We start from the raw sequence: 20,028 nt of genomic DNA, 5'->3' as shown, positions 1-20,028 counted from the left end.
CATCCTGCTTTCCCACACAGCATGAGGCTCCCCCTACAGTTCAACTAGCGGAACTGCTGCTTGGAGACAGAAGGCCTGATTTTCAGAGATACCGAGCACCCATAACTCTAATGGGTGTCAACTGGAGTGGAGGGTGTTCAGTGCCTGTGAAAGTTACTCTTAGGGCCAGATTTTTAGCTGGTGTAAACTGAAGACCATAGTGCTATGCCGATTTCCACTGACTGAGGATTTGGCCCTCAATGTCCTGTTTGGAGTCTCAGCAGAGTTTAGTGCACAAACTGCAAATGTAGCCACAGACTGTGGGTGGGAGAGACTGTGTGTGTTTGAGTAGCTTGTAGAACGTTTGGAGGTGGATAGGGAGTAGCCATTTGCATCAAAGGGAACAATTTCCCACTTGAGAATGGGCTGCATGATCCATTAGAAACTTCAGGGACAGAGAAATGGATATGGAAAAATGAAGGACAAATCCTGGAAGGTGCTGAGAGCCTCCAGCACCCTTTGAAGCCATTGAGAGTTGAGGAGGCTCAGTCCCTTGCAGGATCAGGACCAAAATTAGGAGGGAAAGGTTGTATTATTTCCAGGCTTATGCGAAAGTAGTGGAAATAATGGGAGTAAAATAAGATAGCTCCCAAAGAGGTATTTGATACAGTGGCTTTGAGCTGTAATCTCTCCATCGGATGGGTTCTCTTTGCTTCCTGCATAAAACCAGTTTGTCCTCTCCAGGTAGTCCTGCACCCAGTTTCTGTGCCCGAAGCAAGGCTTTTGGGGGCAGGAGCAGATGAAGTGGTGAGACGGGCGACTGCCGGTGTTTAACCCTTTCCTGACGCTGTTCCCTTTCTGTTTCTCCAAAGGTTTTTTCTCCTCTGTCGGACTCCATTCTGGCAGAGAAGACAGTGACGGTGCTCGATGACAAAGTGACCATAACAGACCTCGGGGTGCAGATGGTGGCTGGGCTGTCGCTCTTCCTTCAGCCAAGCCCGGCAAATAACCGAGCTATTGTGGCTACAACCATTGCTCAGGAGCTACTTCATACCCCTAAACAGGTAGTGTGCACTCCGGTTCTCCTTGCTGCTGGCATGTTGGGTGGGGCCGTGGGTCATCCCTGCAGAGCTCTGATGAAGTTGCCTCCCCCTTAGCAAGTTTTTAGGGGAAAACAGCATAGACTTTAAGTGACGGGTATAACACAGTTTTATAGCCATACCTCTCCAGCAGAGGGCACCCTGATGGTGGCTTCTTTTTTCTTCCCGCCTGCAAATTTGGGCTTAGCCCTTTGGAAAAGTTCCAAACCCAAACGTTCCGACTTGCACGTTGTCTGTCTTTTCAAAGGCTCCCGTGAAAAACCGTGACCTTTGCAGCTCTCCTAAGCCTTTCTTATACTTGTTTCACAGGCCATCCATGCTCTCTGTTTGCCAGGAGCAATGCCCTTGATCTCCATGTCAGAGAGCGGGAGAGCCCCATGCTTCAGGGTGATTTAATATTTGGGAGCGCCATAAAACAGCCATGGGAGAAAGACGAGCTTGTTCATTTTCCTGTTGGAGCAACAGCAGGCAGCCTGGCTCCCCTCTCTTCTTTTATTCTTCAGGCTGACTCAAATGGGTTAGTTGTTCAGCTCATTAGGGGACACCGGTGTGTCGATCCTGCTTAATTCAAAGCCGGCACGTTTTCAGACCAGCCGAGGGAAGGGTCTCAAGCGGTGAATTTCAGGTCACATAATCTCTACGGATACGAGGAGTGTAAAACAGCACCAAATCGAGGCAAATAGTTGCCATAGAATAGATTAAAAACAAGGGAGTCAGCAGCAATGGAAGTGACAAGGGCCTGTTCAATCCTGATTTCACTCAGCGGAGTAGAATACACTTATTCAGGGCTGTATAATGCCATCTGCAGCCACTGCTCTCAAAAAACCACTGTTTCATTCCTCGTAAATAGGGAAGAGCTCGGTTCAGGTTTTATGGCCCATTTTCATGCTGATCACTATATCATTTTCTGGAACGCAAGAATAATGTCGATTGTTTTATAACTCGGTAGTTAGTGGCAGGATGACATCCCAGCTCGAAGAAGGAAGTGCTGCCCATCTGTTTAATTTACTTCATCCTGTAATCATCTGAGTCTTATGTAATTAACCCATTTGTGCCCTTCTTCGGGGCTTCCTTTTGGAAACCGCTCTTCTCGACAGATGCCGAGTCGGAAATTGAAGAAGCCAAAGCTAGAAACAAATCAAACCTAGTTAGAGGGCGTAGGGCAGGGTGGGATTTTTCTCCTGCAGCTTGGCTGGGAGTGTCACGTGCCGGCTTGAGAATAAAACAGCCTGTGGGGCAGCAGGGGATGCATATCTCAATGCAGTGTGCAAAGATATTTACCAGCGTGAGTTTATGAGCATGGGAAGGCTCTGACCAATGCCTCCTGAATATTGTTCAGCTGAACAGTGTGTTCATGTTGCTGTACCTGCTGAACGCTCCTCCTCTTCCCCGCTCTGCGGTGTAGCCCCACTGTATTCTGCTGTGGGAGTGCACCCATCAAGAAGCAAGAGGCAGCCAAACACCCTTCCCTTAACGAGGACTGGCTGCTCCACCCCCCATCTCCCACAGTCCCTCACACCTCCCCAGCCTGGAAGCATAGAAGCTGCTAATTCCCTTCCAGCCCTCATTGCTACTAGCAGGAAGGAGCAAGGAAAGAGAGGCCAGAGAGTTCTCAGACCAGGGCCTGGAAAGCCCCAGGTAACCTGGTTGCAAGTAACAACCTGGGTTAGTGGCTGCCTTTCCTATCCCTCCCACTCCCTCCTGTCCTGCTCTCTGGGCTTCCACCTGCTGCTGCTGTAAACCCAGCTGCCTTTTCCATGCAGTTCCCCATCTGCTGCTTCTGTCTTTGTCCTTGCAGCCCCTCCAAGCTGGAGGGCGTGTGCATGCCCCCCACACCCTGCCTCTGCCTTTTTCTTCCCGTCCCCACCCCCACCTCCCGAGCTAAGGGTGAGGAGGCAGAGTGTTTTATATGCTTCCAAGCCGCGTGCCTCCCTCCGGGCTCCCCCGTTGGGCTGATTGCTGCCCTCAACCCGTGTAGTTCATGCACTCGAGTTCTCCGCGGCTGCCTGATCACCAGCAGCTCCTCTGCTGCCCAGCACAGCCTGCCCTTTGCAGCGGCTCTGAGAGCGTTCTGTACCTGCACAGCCATGGTGTGAGGGCAGCCACTGAGTCCTTGCTGCAGAGGGCTGAACTGATTCCACTGAATTTTCCCCTTGCTCTTAATGAGAATCGCTGAATGGTCCCTCTCTTGCCAGAAGACTGGCCCTAGAGGTACAGGTTTCTGAATTGCTAGCACAGTTGGCCATTATTCCCCGCCCGCAATGGAAAGGGTTTGACGGAGGACTGGCCGGAAAACAAGCATTCCGTTTCATGAAAAATTTCAACCTTTTGACATTTGTTTTCGTTCCTCAGCAGGACAAACCTGAGGCCTTTCCAAATGTTTCATGAAAGAACATGACAGACTCCAGAATAACCAATAGCGCAGTGGTTAGGGTGGTCACCTGGGATGTAGGAGCTCTGGGTTCAGGTCCCTATTCTGCCTGAGGCAGAGCAGGACTAGAACCTGGGTCTCCCATGTGAATGGCTTTAACCCGCTGGCTGTAGAATCAATTTCTCCTGTTGAAGCTGTTCCACTTTTTTTATGAATAATTAAATATTCATTGGACCAGAAGGTGAGACTAACAGGAAAGCCCTCACCTGGGGTGTGGAAGGTCCAGGTCCAGGTCCCTCCTCCAACTCGGGCAGAGTAGGGACTTGAACTAAGGTCTACATCCCAGCTGAGTGCCCTAACCACTGGGCTCTTGCCTGTTCTGAGGGCTCTGGTTCTCTTTCCTTTCAACCTGAAATTCCACCACGGACCAGAGAAATTTTCATCAAAACTCTCACATTTCTGCAAAAGGTTTTAGTTTCAATGAATCGACATTTTCCAACCAAAAAAATGTTTTAATTGACAAATTCCCAACCAGCTCTAGTTTGAGGCTTCTAATCCAGCAACTTTCTCCTCCATAAGAAGAATCGAGAGTTTCATCCAGCCTATGGTCAGGGCTGGCACTTCCATTAGGCGACCCTAGGCGGTCGCCTAGGGCAGCAGGATTTGGGGGGCGGCATTTTGCTGCCCTCGGCGGAAATTTGGCAGCGGGGGGTCCTTCTGCTCCGGGTCTGCGGCGGAAATTAGGTGGCGGGTCCTTCACTCGCCCCGGGACCCGCCGCCGAAGTGCCCCGAAGACGCGGAGCGGAAGGACCCCCGCTGCCGAATGCTCAGAGGAGGAGTGCTGCCGCCTAGGGCGGCAAAAACTCTGGCGCCACTCCTGCCTATGGTGACTTTATTTAATGGGTCACTGCTGAGGCCGATAAGCCAGACCTTAAACCCCACCTTTATGATCCATTCATCTGTTCTCATTGTCCTGATAAAAACTCCACCTCCAAATCTTTACTCTGTTCTTACTCAGTCCTTGCTTGAAGTGACATTAAGTTTCTATCAGTTTTCTGTGGTGCCTTTTAAGATCTGATCCTGCTCCCACTGAAGACAATGTACAACTCCCACTGACCTCAGCGGGACTAGGATTGGGCGTGTCTCCTGTATGAGGTGTCAGACAGGATTTGCTGAATACATTATGATTTTTTTCCTTTTACTTTGTTCGTGGGAGTTCAGCTTCTGGTTCTGTAACACAGTCGCCCAGCAGTCCCAGTATTTGCAAATGCGATCGATGTCCTAACACAGCCAAAGAGCAGCACAAGAAACCAGTGGCACTCTGGACATTATTTGCAAAGGATTCATTTCATTTATTTGTCTTTTTTTTTTTTCTTTTGAGTTAGAACAGTAAAAAGGACCCAGGCACAGGCTTTGAGCCCCCAGCAAACCAAATACTTAGACCAGTCATTCCACCCCTTCTACCAGGCACCAGAATGTCATCAGATACAAACACCCCCTCACATCAGTCTGTGCCGCCATCCAGCGACCGCTCTTCATAGGCCAGGTGAAACAAATTGACCCTGTAGCATGTCCTGAAAGTCAGCCAATCTGGGCCTTTTCGGACCCGGGACAAAAGGACATTTCCAGAGCTCCATGGCCCTTATGGAGAACTCTGTAGCATAGTGAGGGGAATCCAGCATCAGCGCCTACAATGCTACAGATGTGTTCAGTGGATGGTCATAGGCCATTTAGGGCTTTATAGGTCAAAACCACCATCATAACATCTGCCTGACAGTTCACAGACAACCAATGTCCCAGAGTGCCGGTGTCATCATATGCTATACACCTCTACCCCGATATAACGCTGTCCTCGGGAGCCAAAAAAATCTTACCGCGTTATAGGTGAAACCGCATTATATCAAACTTGCTTTGATCCACTGGAGCATGCAGCGCCGCCCTCCCCCCCCCGGAGCGCTGCTTTACCGCGTTATATCCGACTTTGTGTTCTATTGGTCGTGTTCTATCGGGGTAGAGGTGTATGTATATGACATGCCACTCACCAGCCAGCTCTAGCTTCTGAATCCAAGTTGCCTTTTGGTGTTTGAACGTTCAGAGCTGGTCAGTTCAGCTGGGTGGGATATACACATTGAGAACCAAATACCGATATTTGTGATCAGTCTGTGCAGAAGAGTTTTGAAGCTTTGCAAATTTGCAGCTATGAAAGATCGGAGGTATGGCCAGAGCCGACAAGAGTTGGGGGGGAAGCCGGTATAAATTACTGGGGGCCCGGCGGTCTGGAAGGGGGCCCAGCTTTCCGCCCCCCCCCTCGTCAGCCCTGTTTAGCCAGTCCACCCTTGCTGGGGGAGGGCCGAAAAAAAATTTCACCGGGGCCTGAACCCGCTCTCGGTGGCCCTGGGTATGGCTGAATGGAATCAAGCGCTTAGGCTCCATGACAGATTTGTGAACTGTAAGGGACAGATTTTCCCCCTACTGTTCCACCGGCTCTAACTATAACATGAAGAAAACAGGGGAGATAAAGTCATTTAAAAAAGGGAAAATACTGGTTGGCTTTATAATTTAGGCAAATTTATCAGATGGCATCTCCAGACTGATCAGCAGCTGCGAGGAAGCAGAGGTGTGATTGCACACTGAGATGGGGGGTGGTGCTGAAGAGGTCAAACTAACATAAATAGGCAAAGCATGCTAGTCTGGCTAGGGTGGAAGAGGAGATTAGAGAAGCATGAAGAAAAACATGACCAAAAGTGTCTTGGTGAGTGTGGCGGTGCTTCACATACACAGGGAACCAGCATGTCATTTGGAAATCAACAGCTGCTGTGGGAAGCAAATTCTTCATCGCTTCTGAATCGGGTTCGGAGTGATCTGATGTATGGTATCTGACTCACCTCCCAATCTCTCTAGTTACCGTATAAATAATCCCATCTTCTGAGGGATGTTGACAATAACGGGAATTTGTGGTTTTGTTTGTTTATAAAGAGCACAACTGAAAGAAAGGGGGATGAAAACTGGTAACCCCACAAGCTATTTATTTAATGCTTATTAATTAATGAACACAGGATTTGTCACCTTCGGCATCCGACAGGGCAAGCTTTGCTGATAATAAGGTTTCAATCCATCTTCATCTGTTGATAGTAATTGGAGGCCCTTGTCAGAGATTTGGAAGGGATTTATTGATGCGGTACATAGGATTTGCAGAAACAGCTCTTTGAAGGACATGGTACTAAATCATTTCTATTTTTTTAAGCCTTTCAGAATTTCTGATCATTTGGGAAATTTGCTTCCTTCCCTTGCATTCAGCTTGCCTTTAAGAGAAAGAGTCAAGAAGAGGATTTTGTGCCATATTGCTTATTTGAGCAGATGAAATGTATTTTGGCAGGATTGGGGGAATTCTCTTTTTTTTCCCCTTATAATTCAGATTCTCCGCTGGCCACGTGTGACAGTTTTCTATGTAATTGGCTCTTTATAGAGAGGATCCCTTAAAATTTAAAAATTTGGTGCAGATTGAAAAGAATAGCAGGGAGTCTTGGTTAATTGGAGTAAATCATATTTGTGGTCTTAAACCTCAAATGGCTGCCCATTTACTCTTCTTCCCAAACACCAGGCTTGTGCTTTTGTGGGGACAGAGAAAGCCAGTAGCTCCTACCACGGCGCTTCCCACTTGTTGTCAGTGGCTTACAACTTTACCAAACTTTAACAGCTTGAGCTGAAGTTTCCCATGCTGGGTGCCTGCCCCAGGCTGATTTTTTTTTTATATACAGCCAAAACAGCTCAGCCATTTCTGAGAAAGAGGCTAGCGAAATCCACATTGTTTTGCTCATCCTAAAAACTTCTGGTGACCTTTTTCTTTAAAACGCTCTGCCACCCCACGCTTTGGAGCAGGGACTTTCCGTAAGAAGGGTGGCCTTTGTGTCAGAAGTCTGTTGCTTCCCACATGAAAATCTGTCCCAGTTTGGCCAAGTTTTAAGATCACAGTTCACACATGCTCAGTGAAGACTTTGTAGATTTTAGCAGCCAACTTACCTGAAGATTCCATCCAGGCTGGGCATGCTGCAGGGCAGGGCGGAGCAGGGTGTTCTCTGCAATTGCAGCTGAGGGCGCTGCTCTAGGTTGTGCTGGGTCCAGGCCCCTGAACTGAGAGCGGGGAGCCTATCGCTCCTGTGCTCTCAGTGCCCCCCCCCCCCCCACTCCCGGGCTCAGGCAACGTTGAGGAAGAAGCTGCCTGATTTGAATGCAGAGGGGGCAAAAGCCAGGGGGCTGAGGAGAGAAGTAGGTTGGGACCAGGAACTAGGGGGGCTGCGACTAGACCCGGGGAGAGGGAGAGGAAAACTGGGACTGTCCAGGCAAGGGAACTGGAAGCTAGAGAGAGGTCAGGGATGGGACTCTGACCCATAAGTGGTAGGGAAACTGAGATAGGATGAGAAGTGAGGTGGAGTCTGGGACTGGCTGGCCAAGGAGAGTGGGGCAGGAGGTGAGGGAGAAAAGAGACGGATCTGACCAGGAGCCAGGTGCGGAGGGAGTACTGGTACTGGCTGGGTAAAGAAATTGGGAAAAGGAGCTGGTGGGAGGATTGGCCCAGGGAGGAAAATGGGGATGGGGAATGTGGAGGGGACCAGAAGCTAGAGTCGGGGAGAGAGACAGATCAAGTGAGGAGCTGGAAAAGGGGGGGAACAGAGAATGGCTGGGCAAGGAGCCTGGAACTGGTGAAGTGAAGGAGACTGTCTGTAGTACTCCTGCCTCACCTGTTGCAGAAGTTGGAATGTATGTAGCGAATGGGGCAGGAGATTGCAGGATGAGAAAGGATGGTCTCATGATCAAGGCAGTTGAATGCTGCCCGGCAGAACTGGATTTTATCCCAGCCTCCGCTACAGAGGGCCAGTTTTTTAAAGGTGTTTAGGCACCTAACTCCCGCTGATTCCCATTGACGAAGTTCAGAGCCGAATCCAGCTCTCCTGAGTCCCAGTCTAATGTCTTAACCACAAAACACCCCTCCCACTTTTTTGTCATTCTGTCTCTATTGCCCTCTCTGGTTCCAAAAAAGGAGCCATTGAGAGATGATCTCAGTGCCATTTGAGTTCCTGCTGCAGTTTTCACTAGTACGTTTCTCACTAAAGATGGTCATTTTACCTTTCATATGACTCAATGCCAAAAAAGCAGGGAAAAAAACCACTCATTGTTCCAGATGTAATGGAGAAGCAAAATATCAAGTGTGCCAGATCACCCAAAGACGAATGGAGATGGGTTCCCCCCCACACACACACGATTCCATGGGAAGAATGTTCTTTCTTTCCCAGAGCTGGGTTTGCTACTGCTAGAACTTTCCAAAAAGTTAAACTTCCCCACAATGACAAAAGCCTACCGTGACCATGCTGCAGATGGGGGTTTGATTACAGCACATATTGACCTACCAAAGCTAGCCTTGATCTAGTTAGCGCGAGTACCAATAGCAGTGAAGCCGTGACAGCACGGGCTAGCCACCCAAGTATGTACCCAGGGTCCCAGGCAGGCTGGAACAGCCCATGCTGAAGTCTGTGGCGCTGCAGACTCGCTGCTATTGTTACTCGTGGCTACATTAAAATTAGCCTGGGTATGTCTACAGATGCTGCAATCCCTCTCCCCACCCCCCAGTGGCAGTGCAGATGTACCTAAAAGTGATGCTCTGCAGTTTTACACTAATTTATTCAACCATCTCAGGTTTGTTTCATGAAAGATCCGTTGTTTTAATGTCCCTTCCGCCCTCGCACTTTTCAGCATTGCTACAGCTTCAGAGTTACCCTGGCTCTATTTCATCACTGTGTGCAAAGCATGTCTGAATCACCAAGTACTTTGCCCTCTTTCCTGTTGTGCCACAATATATTTTTCCCTTGTTTGGTCCCCAAAGAGCTTTCTGATAGCACTTGGAAAATTAAATATTCAGTGCATTCCAACCTTCTGCACAGCTAAATGCCCCTTGCTGTTTTCATTGAAAAGCTTTAAATTTAAGTAGAAGGGTAGCAATTCCCTTTGTTTATAACCATAGTGTAACAAATTGTAACCAATTGAAAACAATATTGGGTTGTAAATTTGTATTATGATTGGACATTAAAAGGGTGGCGATGCTTTTCCCCATGGTGATTTTCAGCCCAATTGTTTTGATGTACCTGCGTGTAAAGTTATTAAGGACATTTGCAGTGTAAGTCTTGGGAAGAATAGAATTTCACTTTCATGTGTAGCTGCATTTCAGCAGTCTGCCTGCACGTATGCTAACTAAACAAACTAGACATAGAGCAAATGAAAAAATAAAGAAATCTCCTGCAAAGAAAGCTACTGAGACGTGGAGAAGTAAATATCTATATCATCTGGATGAGACTCAAATAGAAAACAAGTTCGCCTCTTGACCTCTAGCATTCTGTTTGCTTCTAATGGTGACTTCTAATGGTACTACCTGCAGGGAGCAAACACAGTCCAATTAAATCCAAACCATTTGTATATCGTTATCATGGAGATCACAGCAGAACCCCCACATCCTGCCTTGGCTGACATGGAAATGTAATGGGGTTTACAATTATTTTCAAGGGTAAAGTGTGTTTAGCTAAAAACAAACAGTTCTCATGCAAAGTAACAACTGTTTTGCAAGTCTTTTGTTTCCTTTCAGGTGACCCATTTTCAAGACATTGTGGCATCTCTCCTCTTCCCTGCCGCAATATTTATGCCCTGTTTAATTTGACTGCTCCGTGTGACATATTTGCATGGGGAACAACAGGAAAATAAGTGTTCTGTCAAGTGCTTCCAGTACTTTTTCTGTTTTGTCTCTTCCAGTTTTCATGCGACAGGAATGGGTGTTTTTTTTTTAATGGGTGTGTTGTTATTACGATCTCCCCATATCAATTATTTCACATTTCCATTTGCAAAACCTTTCCATGAAAGACACCGCTGGGATCTTTAATGAAAAATGTGACCAATTTTCTGCCCCATCGGTCAAGACTCAGCTTGTTTTCAGTGTAGTACGGAGCCAGTGCCTCCTGTTTTGTTCAGCTGCATTTCAGAGCTGGGAAGATTGATGAGTTGCAATCAGCTGAGCTGTTTTATTTAAGGCCCTGTCTTTAACCATTTCCCTCTTCTTTTAGGAAGCCATAGTAAGCATCTGGATCCAGTTCAGTGACAACTCAGTTACTCCGTTAGACATTTATGACCCCAAGGACTTCTCCCTTTCTGCCATGTCGCTGGACAAATCCGTTGTCTCAACCCATCAGAGCACTGCCTGGAAATGGCCGGTCGTGGCAGCAGAAGGTGAAGGGCAGGGCACATTGATCAAAGTAGACATGATGATCTCTGAAGCCTGCCAGAAGTCCAAGAGGAAAAGCATCTTGGCCACAGGCAACAGCAACATCAAAGTGAAGTTCGGCCAAAATGATGCCAACTCCAACACCGGCGGAGATTATGATGCCGATGAGATTGAAAACCATGCGAGCGACCGGCGGCAAAAGGTGTCAGATCAAGAGCGGTACGGGCAGGATGGGCGATACTATGGGAGCTCTTCGGCGGAGCGAGAGGAAAGTACCGTCAGAAAAATCAGCACCACTGCAAAGTCAATGCTCAAAAACAAAGTCTTGAAAAACAATAGGCTGGATGGAGGCAAACTCTCGGATGATGGCCAGCTGCAGAACATTCCCATAGATTTCACCAACTTCCCTGCTCAAGTAGACCTCCCGAAAAGCAATGGGGGCACGGAGGAGAATGACCTAGTGCAGACGCCCAGAGGCCTTAGTGATTTGGAAATTGGGATGTACGCTCTGCTGGGGGTCTTCTGCCTGGCAATTCTTGTCTTCCTAATAAACTGTGCAACGTTTGCATTGAAATACCGGCACAAGCAGGTTCCAGTGGAAGGGCAAGCCACCATGACCCACTCCCACGACTGGGTCTGGCTCGGAAATGAGGCGGAGCTGCTGGAGAACACAGCCGACGTGTCACCTCAGCAGGACGAGCACACCACTATTATAGACCGAGGGATGGGCCATGAGGAAAGCAACCACCTCCTCAATGGTGGCACTCAAAAGAACATTCAGAGCCAGATCCATAGGTCTGCTGACTCAGGGGGGAAGCCAGGGAAAGAGCAGAAAACGGAACCTTTGCATTCCCCCACATCTAAACGAAAGCGGGTAAAATTCACAACCTTCACCACCATCCCACCCGATGATGGTTGTCCCACCGTCAACTCTATCCTAAGTAGCAATGATGACGATATTAAATGGGTGTGCCAGGATATGGACCTCGGGGACTCCAAAGAGATAAAAAACTACATGGAGAAGTTCAAAGACAAAGTGTAGCTCCTGTCTGGTTTTCTGGGTTTAACCACACCTTGATGCCTTCAGTTCTACAGTATATATTGGGAGGCACTGAAAAGGGGAGAAGGAGGGGATCAGTAGGGGGAAAAAATCGACAACAAGAAGAAGGCAGTTTCTGTAATCAGGGAAAGAAATTTGTCAAACTGTCCATGGCTTTGGGTTTGTTCGTTTGTTTGTTTTTCTCCAACAGCTTCTCGTGGATTTGGGCAGTCAATGGAATGCAAATCGCAGAAGGGAGTAAGGAAACAGATTAACCAATACGATGAACTGGGCACGGTGAGGTTGTGAAAATTTATCTGATGGGTCAAAATAATAACAACAATATTACAGACAAGGTACCAAAAAATGTTGTTTAAAAAAAAAAAGTGAGAGAAAGTTAGTTAATAGAAAAGACAGAGAAACAGTCACTTTTTAATGCTTGTAATATGAAAGTATGACCCAGGAAGAGACAGTTTAGAGTGTTACCCAAGCAGTTGCTTTCTGTTCCCTCATCTGAAGGGAAAACATGTCCCTGGCATTAAATATGGAGCAGAAAGAGATTATTGGATATATTTTTATTTTTCCGTCTATTTTCCAACCCTTGTCGCTTTCTTTAAAATGAGTCTAAAAAAAAAAATCCAGTAGGTTCTTTATGGACCAGGAAATAATAGTTTTTCTTAATTAGCTAATAATAATCTTCCTTGTCATTTGAAGAACTCAGAGGACGAGCAAAAACTAATAATTCCAACATGGCGTCTCTTCTGAAACCATGAGTCTCGGCTGTTTTGTGCTAGCTAGAAACTTGTTCTGTTTGGAGGAAGATTTAATTTTGCTTTTGAGTGTCGGTTGGTTGGTTAAGTTTCCACAACCAAAGTTCCCATGTTTCACCAAGGGAAGACGGTGCTGTTCTATGTTTGCATTTAAAAATAATAAACAATAGGAATGACCAGATGATGCATACATACCAAATATAAGACCAAGACCATCAAAGCCCACATATGTGCACAGCCTAATTTTTATTTTTTTGCCAAGTCAGTGAATTCATAATTTGTCCTGTATTTTGCTCTGTTCATCTTTTCAATGCCACCAGTTCTCATGGGGGATTGGGAGGGAGGGTGGGGAGTGGTACTCACAAATAGAGAAGCAGGTTGTCCCAAGCCCATTTTATTTCCTCAAATTAGGGGAGCTGAGTTTTTGGATGGATAACATTAGTTTGGAGAAAGAGAAATTCAAATGACCAAGGATCAAGAGATATCTGGGTCTACTTTATTTTCATTTGTTTCCGTTTGACCAGCACAAACTGGAAAATCTGTTACATTGAAAATCAGCTGTTTTTAATAACAAAATATGAATTCAGCAATGCATCAGGAACAAATAGGAGATAAAGGCACAGATAAATGGGTGCTGTTCCACTGATTTGAATGTCAATTTATACGAAATGAGGATATGGCTCAGAATCTAAATGATGGGGGAAAACCACACTCAGAAAACCTATTCATAATTCAAAAGAAGTCCTCATGTCAAATCTTTTTTGGAAAGCAGTGTTACGGCTTGACTGCTAGCAGGGAGCACTTGCATTGTTTGTCAGCCCTGTCTTTACCCGTTGATTCCACTACATCTTTTTTTTTTTTTTTAATTACTAAACTCAGTAGGTTTCTCTTTTATTTTTTTCTTTACTTGGACGACATGGACCCTGCCACTTGATAACATAGAAGGAGGTTTTAACAAGATATGCCTAGTATGCATTGTAGACTGAAAGAATGTAATATTTATTTATACATGATATATAAATTGTAATTAAAATGCTTTACATGGCTTGACAAGTTAATCTCTTTGGGGGGGGGGGGGCTGTTTCTGTCTTTTTTTTTTAAATAAAAATAACAAAAAAAGCAAACAAAAAAAAACCCACTCCACCCTCCCCTGGCCTAATTGCTGAGAAAATGTATAAACTTCTTTTTGAAGAGATTATAGAAGAATGTAGAAGTTTTACTTCTGCCTCTGATCTATTTGTTGTAACCCATTCCCCTCACCCCACCCACTCTATGGTGATGATGATGGATGGCAGGAGAGGACAGCAGGCCGACAGATTTTGAGGCAGTGTCATTATTAATCATGCTCATCTTCATCATCAGCATGACCAGCTCCAGAAAATTTGCTTCTGACGTGTGCAACTTTTTTGCAGCCAGTCATAAGTAATTGTGCTGCTTCTGGGGTTGATACGCGAGCTTGGATGTAGGTATGTTGCATTGATGAATAACTGACATTTACAAAGCGCGTTGTTTCCCAAAGGAACCCAAAGCATGTTACAAGCTAAGCAAAGTGATACATCAACCCTACATGGGCACTCACTGCATCCTACCCACAAAATGCAGCCACCTCTGGGATGAAACACCACAGAACCATACAGCACCACAGGTAAAGCCAGGAAGAACAATACCCAATTGGAAATCCTGGCAGAATGTACGTAGGCAGAATGTTATTACCAAAAATAAATTTGGCCTTGGACATTTGTAAAAAGTGCTAAAGGATTGTTAATGATCTGAACTAGGCAGGAACACTGATTTACATCTCATATGAAAGATGGCACCTCCAGCAACACAATGCACCCTGTTATCTCCTAGGGAATTGGGTCAGTACTGGCTTGAGAAAAGAGGGCCACCTACTCAGTCACTGGCACCACTCCCTGCAGCACTTAGTTGCTTCTGAGTCAGTCTGATGCAATTTGGCATCTAAGATTTGACAGGAGCCGAGCAGGAGGTGGTATCTGCATATAATAAAGATAACGCCTAGTTCTTCTATAGCACTTTTCATCAGTTGATAATCACATACGAAACTTTTGGCTACGAAGAGCAAGCAGCTGGAGGAAATACAGCTTAGAGTATATGCTCACAATGGCAGGGACAGAATTTATTTTAGGGCCAAATCCAGCCATTTTTAGCAGGTAACAGCTTGGCTTAACAAAATGATTCCAGTCAGAGTAAAGAAATTAATTCCAATTCCTCAAAATGTTCAAGTTTTCATCAAAAAACTGAAACATTTTTCAAGGGAAATTTTAAAAAAAGAAATTCACGAAAAACAATATTTCTGAACCAGATCTAACACATACACTGTAGGTTTGTATTGAGATATGTGTTCATGCACTGCTGTGCATCTCAAGTTAGCTTTGACTTCAGAGACCCTTTTTTTTTTTTTATTCCTAAGAAACACGTGGATCTTTTAGAAGCAATAGGAATCTCACAGTTTGTTTTGTGTAATGGATTGACCTAATAAGGATATGCATACTTCTCTGTGTGCCACAGATTTGGAATTTGGCTGGTTGGTTTGAACTAACAACTGTCTGGGAAGATTTACTTTCCCTTAGTAATGACAATATTTCTGGCATCTACCAGACTAGTATGCAAGTTACTGCCCGCTTGGAAAGCGGCTTTCAGTGATGGTGAGCTATGTGTGTACCACACTTTCCTTTATCGGTCTTTGATTCACCAGGATACCTGAATCAAAACTGTGTCTCTTTACAGCACCTCTAAGGGTCTGTCTGCAGTGCAGTTGGCGGTGTGATTGAAGTGTCCATAGAAATATCCAAGCTAAGCTTTAATGTAGCTAGATTGCAGCAGTTCTCAGTGGGTTGTGACCCCTTTTTAATGGGGTCACCAGGGCCGGCATTAAACTTGCTGGGGCCTGGGAATGAAGTCAAAACCTGAGCCCCACCATCCGGGGCTGAAGCCAAAGCCCGCGTGGGGCCGTGTAGTAATTTTTGTTGGATTTCAGCATGAGCGAGGCACCTGAGTAAGTTAGGGTTACCATATCTAATAAATAAAAAAAGAGGACCCTCCACGGGCATTGGCCCCGCCCATTTCCCCACCCCTAGCCCCGCCCCAACTCTGCCCCTTCCCTGCCCTAACTCCGCCCCCTCCTCCCTCCCACTCCCAGCCACGCGGAAAGGGCTGCCCCGAGCGCTACTGGCTTCACGGTTTGCCGGGCAGCCCCCAGACCCTGCGCCCCTGGCTGGCGCTTCCCCAGCGCAGCTGGAGCCCAGGAGGGGAAGCGCCCAGCCGGGGGCGCAGGGTCTGGAGGCTGCCCGACAAACCGTGAAGCCGGTAGCGCTCGGGCTTTGGGCAGCCCCTATGCCTCCGGACCCTGCGCCCCCAGCCGGGCACTTCCCCTCCCGGGCTCTGGCGGCGCAGGGTCCGGAGGCACGGGGGCTGCCCGAAGCCGGTAGCGCTCGGGCAGCCCGGCTCTTAAACAGAGCCAAAGAGTCGGGGAGGAGCAGAGCCGCCATTTTCCCGGACATGTTTGGCTTTTTGGCAATTCCCCCCGGACGGGGGTTTGACTGCCGAAAAGCCGGACATGTCCGGGATAAAGAGGATGTATGGTAACCCTAGAGTAAGTACCCAGGGTCCCAAGTGGGCTTGTAGAGACGTTACTGATGACTATGATGCTGTGTCTTCACTACTATTGGTACCCACAACAATTTAGATCAAAGCTAGCTTGGGTATGTCTACACGGGCTGCAGTCACCTCTCTGATTGCAGCGTAGACAGGCGGATAGGCTGAGCATTCAAAGGGAGTTAGACTCCCCAATTCCATTGACAGTCAATGAGAATTAGACACCTGACTCCAAACAGCCCCTTTGAAAACCCCAGTGTGTTGCACTAACGTATACCTTTGCCATTCAGAGGGAAGTGGCACGTTACAAGGCAGATCACAACGGACACTGGCTGCACAACTCATCACGCGGCCAGTTTACCCCTCACTAGCTTTTCAAGGCCATAATGATCTCCCCGCTGTTCCCACTCAGGACTGAACAAGCAGCACTCCCTGAGCACGACATCACACAACGACAAGAAGCACCGGGACAAGGCAATTGCGGGAATGACACGTGTGCTTTAAATTAAAGCTGGGAGTTTTGCAATGAAAGGTCACCGGGTCCCACTAATCCGGCTGCGGCAGAGGCACTGCTGAGGGGAGCTGAAATAAACAACATGTTTCCAGCTTTTATTTTTTTCCGTCTTCTTAATCCTCATCTTTATTTACCGCTTGACTGAGTGACAAAGTAGCAACACGGGGAAGAGATGCAACACAGCCTCACCCCTGAAGCAAACGGGGGTGGGAAAATAGTATCCTAACAGCAGCAGAATGTTTTATGACAACCACGTGCAGTTGTCTTAGCTGCTCTTAGCTCATGGGCTCTCAACCCGAGGGTCACGGCCTTTCCTCAGATTAGCTGTGCAGGGCTCTTAAAAGCATAGGAGGAAGTGGCCTGAAAGCACCTCTGTTTTAATAGGGAGTCACGGCATGGAAACGGTTAAGAACCATTGTTTTAGCTTCTGGAGCATAATGGGGGCCAGTAAATGAAATGCATAAAATTCACTTCACCCGTTTGTTTAGTGTCACCAATAGCGCATTTGGGGGCCTGATCCTCAGTTGGCGTCAGTCAATGTAGCTCCCTTGAAATTACTCAACGGCGTCATGTTGATCGACACCAGCTGAGGAGCTGGACCTTGGTTGATAAATCTATATGGAGTCATGTGAGTAAAAGGCAGGCAGCCCCTATGAATGCTGGGAGCTGTCACCATCGACCCAGGCCTGTGGTTTATCAGCACAGTGTCCCTGCCCAGTTCTGCTGTCACGAAGGCTCCCGGGAAGAAGCACCTCAGTGCCTGAGTCCTGGTAACGTAAGAGTTAAAATGTGAGGCGAGTGTGAGTCAAATTCATGCAACTGGTGTAATGCAGGCAAGGGGCAAGCCCCTGTCCTGCTGCTGTTGGAAACAGTCACAATAGGGCTGCCCCTTTCCGAATCCCCCAGCCAGTAGAGACACTGCCCAGAATGCTACTAACAATCAGGGAACCCTGGGCCACATTCCTGTCTTGCTGTGACCTTCTCGCTCCTGTGTGGAGCCTGAGTCAACCCCTGGGGATGAGGCTTCACCCCCAGAGCCAGACACTGCACTTCGCAGCAGCCGTCACCAGTTTAGCACTCGACTTCAAGTCCAGATAGCAGTGTGAATGCATGTGATTCAGGGGCCCAATCCTGTTCCCACTCTACTCAGTGGGAGCTTTGCCATGAACTTCAGTGGGGAGGGGAGACTCAACAAGGACCCCATCCAAAGCTCAGTGAAGTCCATCCATTGACTTCAATTGGCTTTGGATTAGGCCATACGCTTTCAAGCTTATTAGCCAACCCTGCAAACCCCTTTCTCACAGAGGAGCCTGAAGGGAGCTGCTGAGTGCCCTGAGCTCCCATTAAAGTCACTGATAGTTAAGCCCTTTGCAGGATTAGACTTCTGAGTAGTCCTCACTCACCCGTACGGTCCCATTAAATTCGAGGGGCTGTTCACATGAGTAGGGGGCATAGGACGTGACCATTAGCGTATCCCAGAATAAAGAGGCTGTGATGTCTCTGGGGAGCTTTGTCCCTTTCCTAAGGGACCCAGCGCTTTGCCAGTCAAGGCTGCCCGTAGATTTTTAAGGCCAGACGGGACTACTAGTCTGATGAGCTAGTCTGACCTCCTGCATCACAGAATTCGACCCGGCGCTTCCTGCATTGTGCCCAGTAACTTGTGGCTGAATCAGAGAGTCTCTGTGGTATCTGTCACGAGGAGAAGCTTTATTTAAAGACCAGGGGCGGGAATAAAACCACGAAAGAGCCGCCCTGCCATCACATCCCGTTTTTTCTCTCACTGTGGAACATCAGGCTTTAGAGACAGATGCAGATGCTGAAATTTTTCAATTTATCTTCCGCTGACCAGAAACTCCATGAAAAGCCATTTCTGTCAGAGCAGCGTAAATGCTCGTCTCGGCAGGTAGGAAACTGCCAGGCTGTGAAATATCATTTATCTGAGAAATTCACATTGGGTCAAATGTCCCGATTTACATTTCTGAAGCTTTGCCACTCTGCCGTTCCGAAGGTGCTTGGATTGGGCGGGGACTGCTGCTCCGAATGCTACTCTTGGCACCGCGCCTGGCTCACCAGCCAAGGAACTCTATAAGTACAAGGGGCGTATGGCTGCAAAGATAGCATATGCTGTGAGTTACGTTTTCTTTCAGGGAGCCGGGATGGGAATTCATTAATAATCATTTGCACTTACAGGAAAGAGCCTTTCATCGGAGGAGTTCAGTGATTTACAAGCATGGCTCTTTCAGTGGGGCTGGTGACATAGAATCACTGAACTGTAGGACTGGAAGGGACCTCGAGAGGTCGTCTAATCCAGTCCCTGCACTCATGGCAGGACTAAGTATTATCTACACTAGGGGTAGGCAACCTTCGGCACACGGCCCGTCAGGGTAATCCGCTGGCGGGCTGCGAGACATTTTGTTGATGTTGACCGACCGCAGGCACAGCCGCCCGCAGCTCCCAGTGGCTGCAGTTTGCTGTTCCCGGCCACTGGGAGCTGCGGGAAGCTGCAGCCAGCAAGTCCCTGCAGCCTGCCGCGTCCTGCAGCGCCCAGTGGCCGGGAACAGCAAACTGCAGCCACTGGGAGCTGCGGGGGACCGTGCCTGTGGACAGTCAATGTAAACAAAATGTCTCGCAGCCTGCCAGCGCATTACCCTGACGGGCTGCGTGCCGAAGGTTACCGATCCCTGATCTAGACCATCCCTGACAGGTGTTTGTCTAACCGGCAATGAGTAAGGTAGGCAGGGTTTGGCCTATTATTCTCACATCCACGATGGAAGGTAGGTATTCTCACATCCCCTTCACAGGCTGTAACAGGGTGAGCTAGCCCTTTAACATGGTTGAGGGTGACTCAGCTGCACTTGTGACAACTTTGGCCTGCCTCCCCAGGTGGAGGAAAAGAGTCAAGTCAGCTGACAAGGAGCCAGGCACCTTAGAGCTGGGCCTGCTGGGAGAGGAAAGGAGGCGTGCTGCTGAGTGGATGCTGCTTTGGAAGGAAGGCTGTGGCTGGAAGGGGCACTCTAGCCAGCAGAAGAGACAACAGCAGGAAAAGGGGTGGGGGGAGCAGGAGGGCCTGCTGAAAGCCGGAAGAGTCTCTGAAGAGGAAAGGCCCACACAGAGCTTGGCTCCAGGGAGAGGAGTCCTAGGTGCTCTTCAAAGAATGAGACGCCAACCAGGTCTGCTGGTCCTGTAGGAAGAGACTGGGGGAAAGAGTGAGGCCTTTTTTGGTTTTGCTATTGGGGAAGATGGTCCAACTCTTTAGGGGTCCCAGGGCTGTGGACCCATAGGAACGGGGGACTGCAGGTTCCCCCAACACTGCCACCTGGTGAGGTAAAGCAGTGACCCTGGTGTTGAGGGGAGGAAGAAGGGATAGTTGTGTGCCTGG

The 20,028-nt window shown here is 47.9% G+C and overlaps 1 protein-coding gene across 5 annotated transcripts in view; it reads left to right on the top strand.

The window, feature by feature from the left end:
* The window catches only part of LOC101934617 (transmembrane protein 132C), a 304,006-nt gene extending 290,441 nt beyond the window's left edge, over positions 1–13,565 (top strand). For all 5 annotated transcript variants that reach the window (XM_042852529.2, XM_005299570.5, XM_042852530.2 and 2 more), the window contains 2 exons: positions 852–1,043; positions 10,554–13,565. In XM_042852529.2, the coding sequence (XP_042708463.2) occupies positions 852–1,043; positions 10,554–11,753 (1,392 nt within the window). In that variant the 3' untranslated portion in view covers positions 11,754–13,565. The remainder of the gene's footprint in view (positions 1–851; positions 1,044–10,553) is intronic.
* The last annotated feature ends 6,463 nt before the right edge of the window (positions 13,566–20,028 follow it).

The sequence above is a fragment of the Chrysemys picta genome, chromosome 15 (genome assembly GCF_011386835.1).
Source record: "Chrysemys picta bellii isolate R12L10 chromosome 15, ASM1138683v2, whole genome shotgun sequence".
Lineage (NCBI taxonomy): Eukaryota > Metazoa > Chordata > Testudines > Emydidae > Chrysemys > Chrysemys picta.
This window is presented reverse-complemented; position numbering and strand designations above follow the sequence as displayed.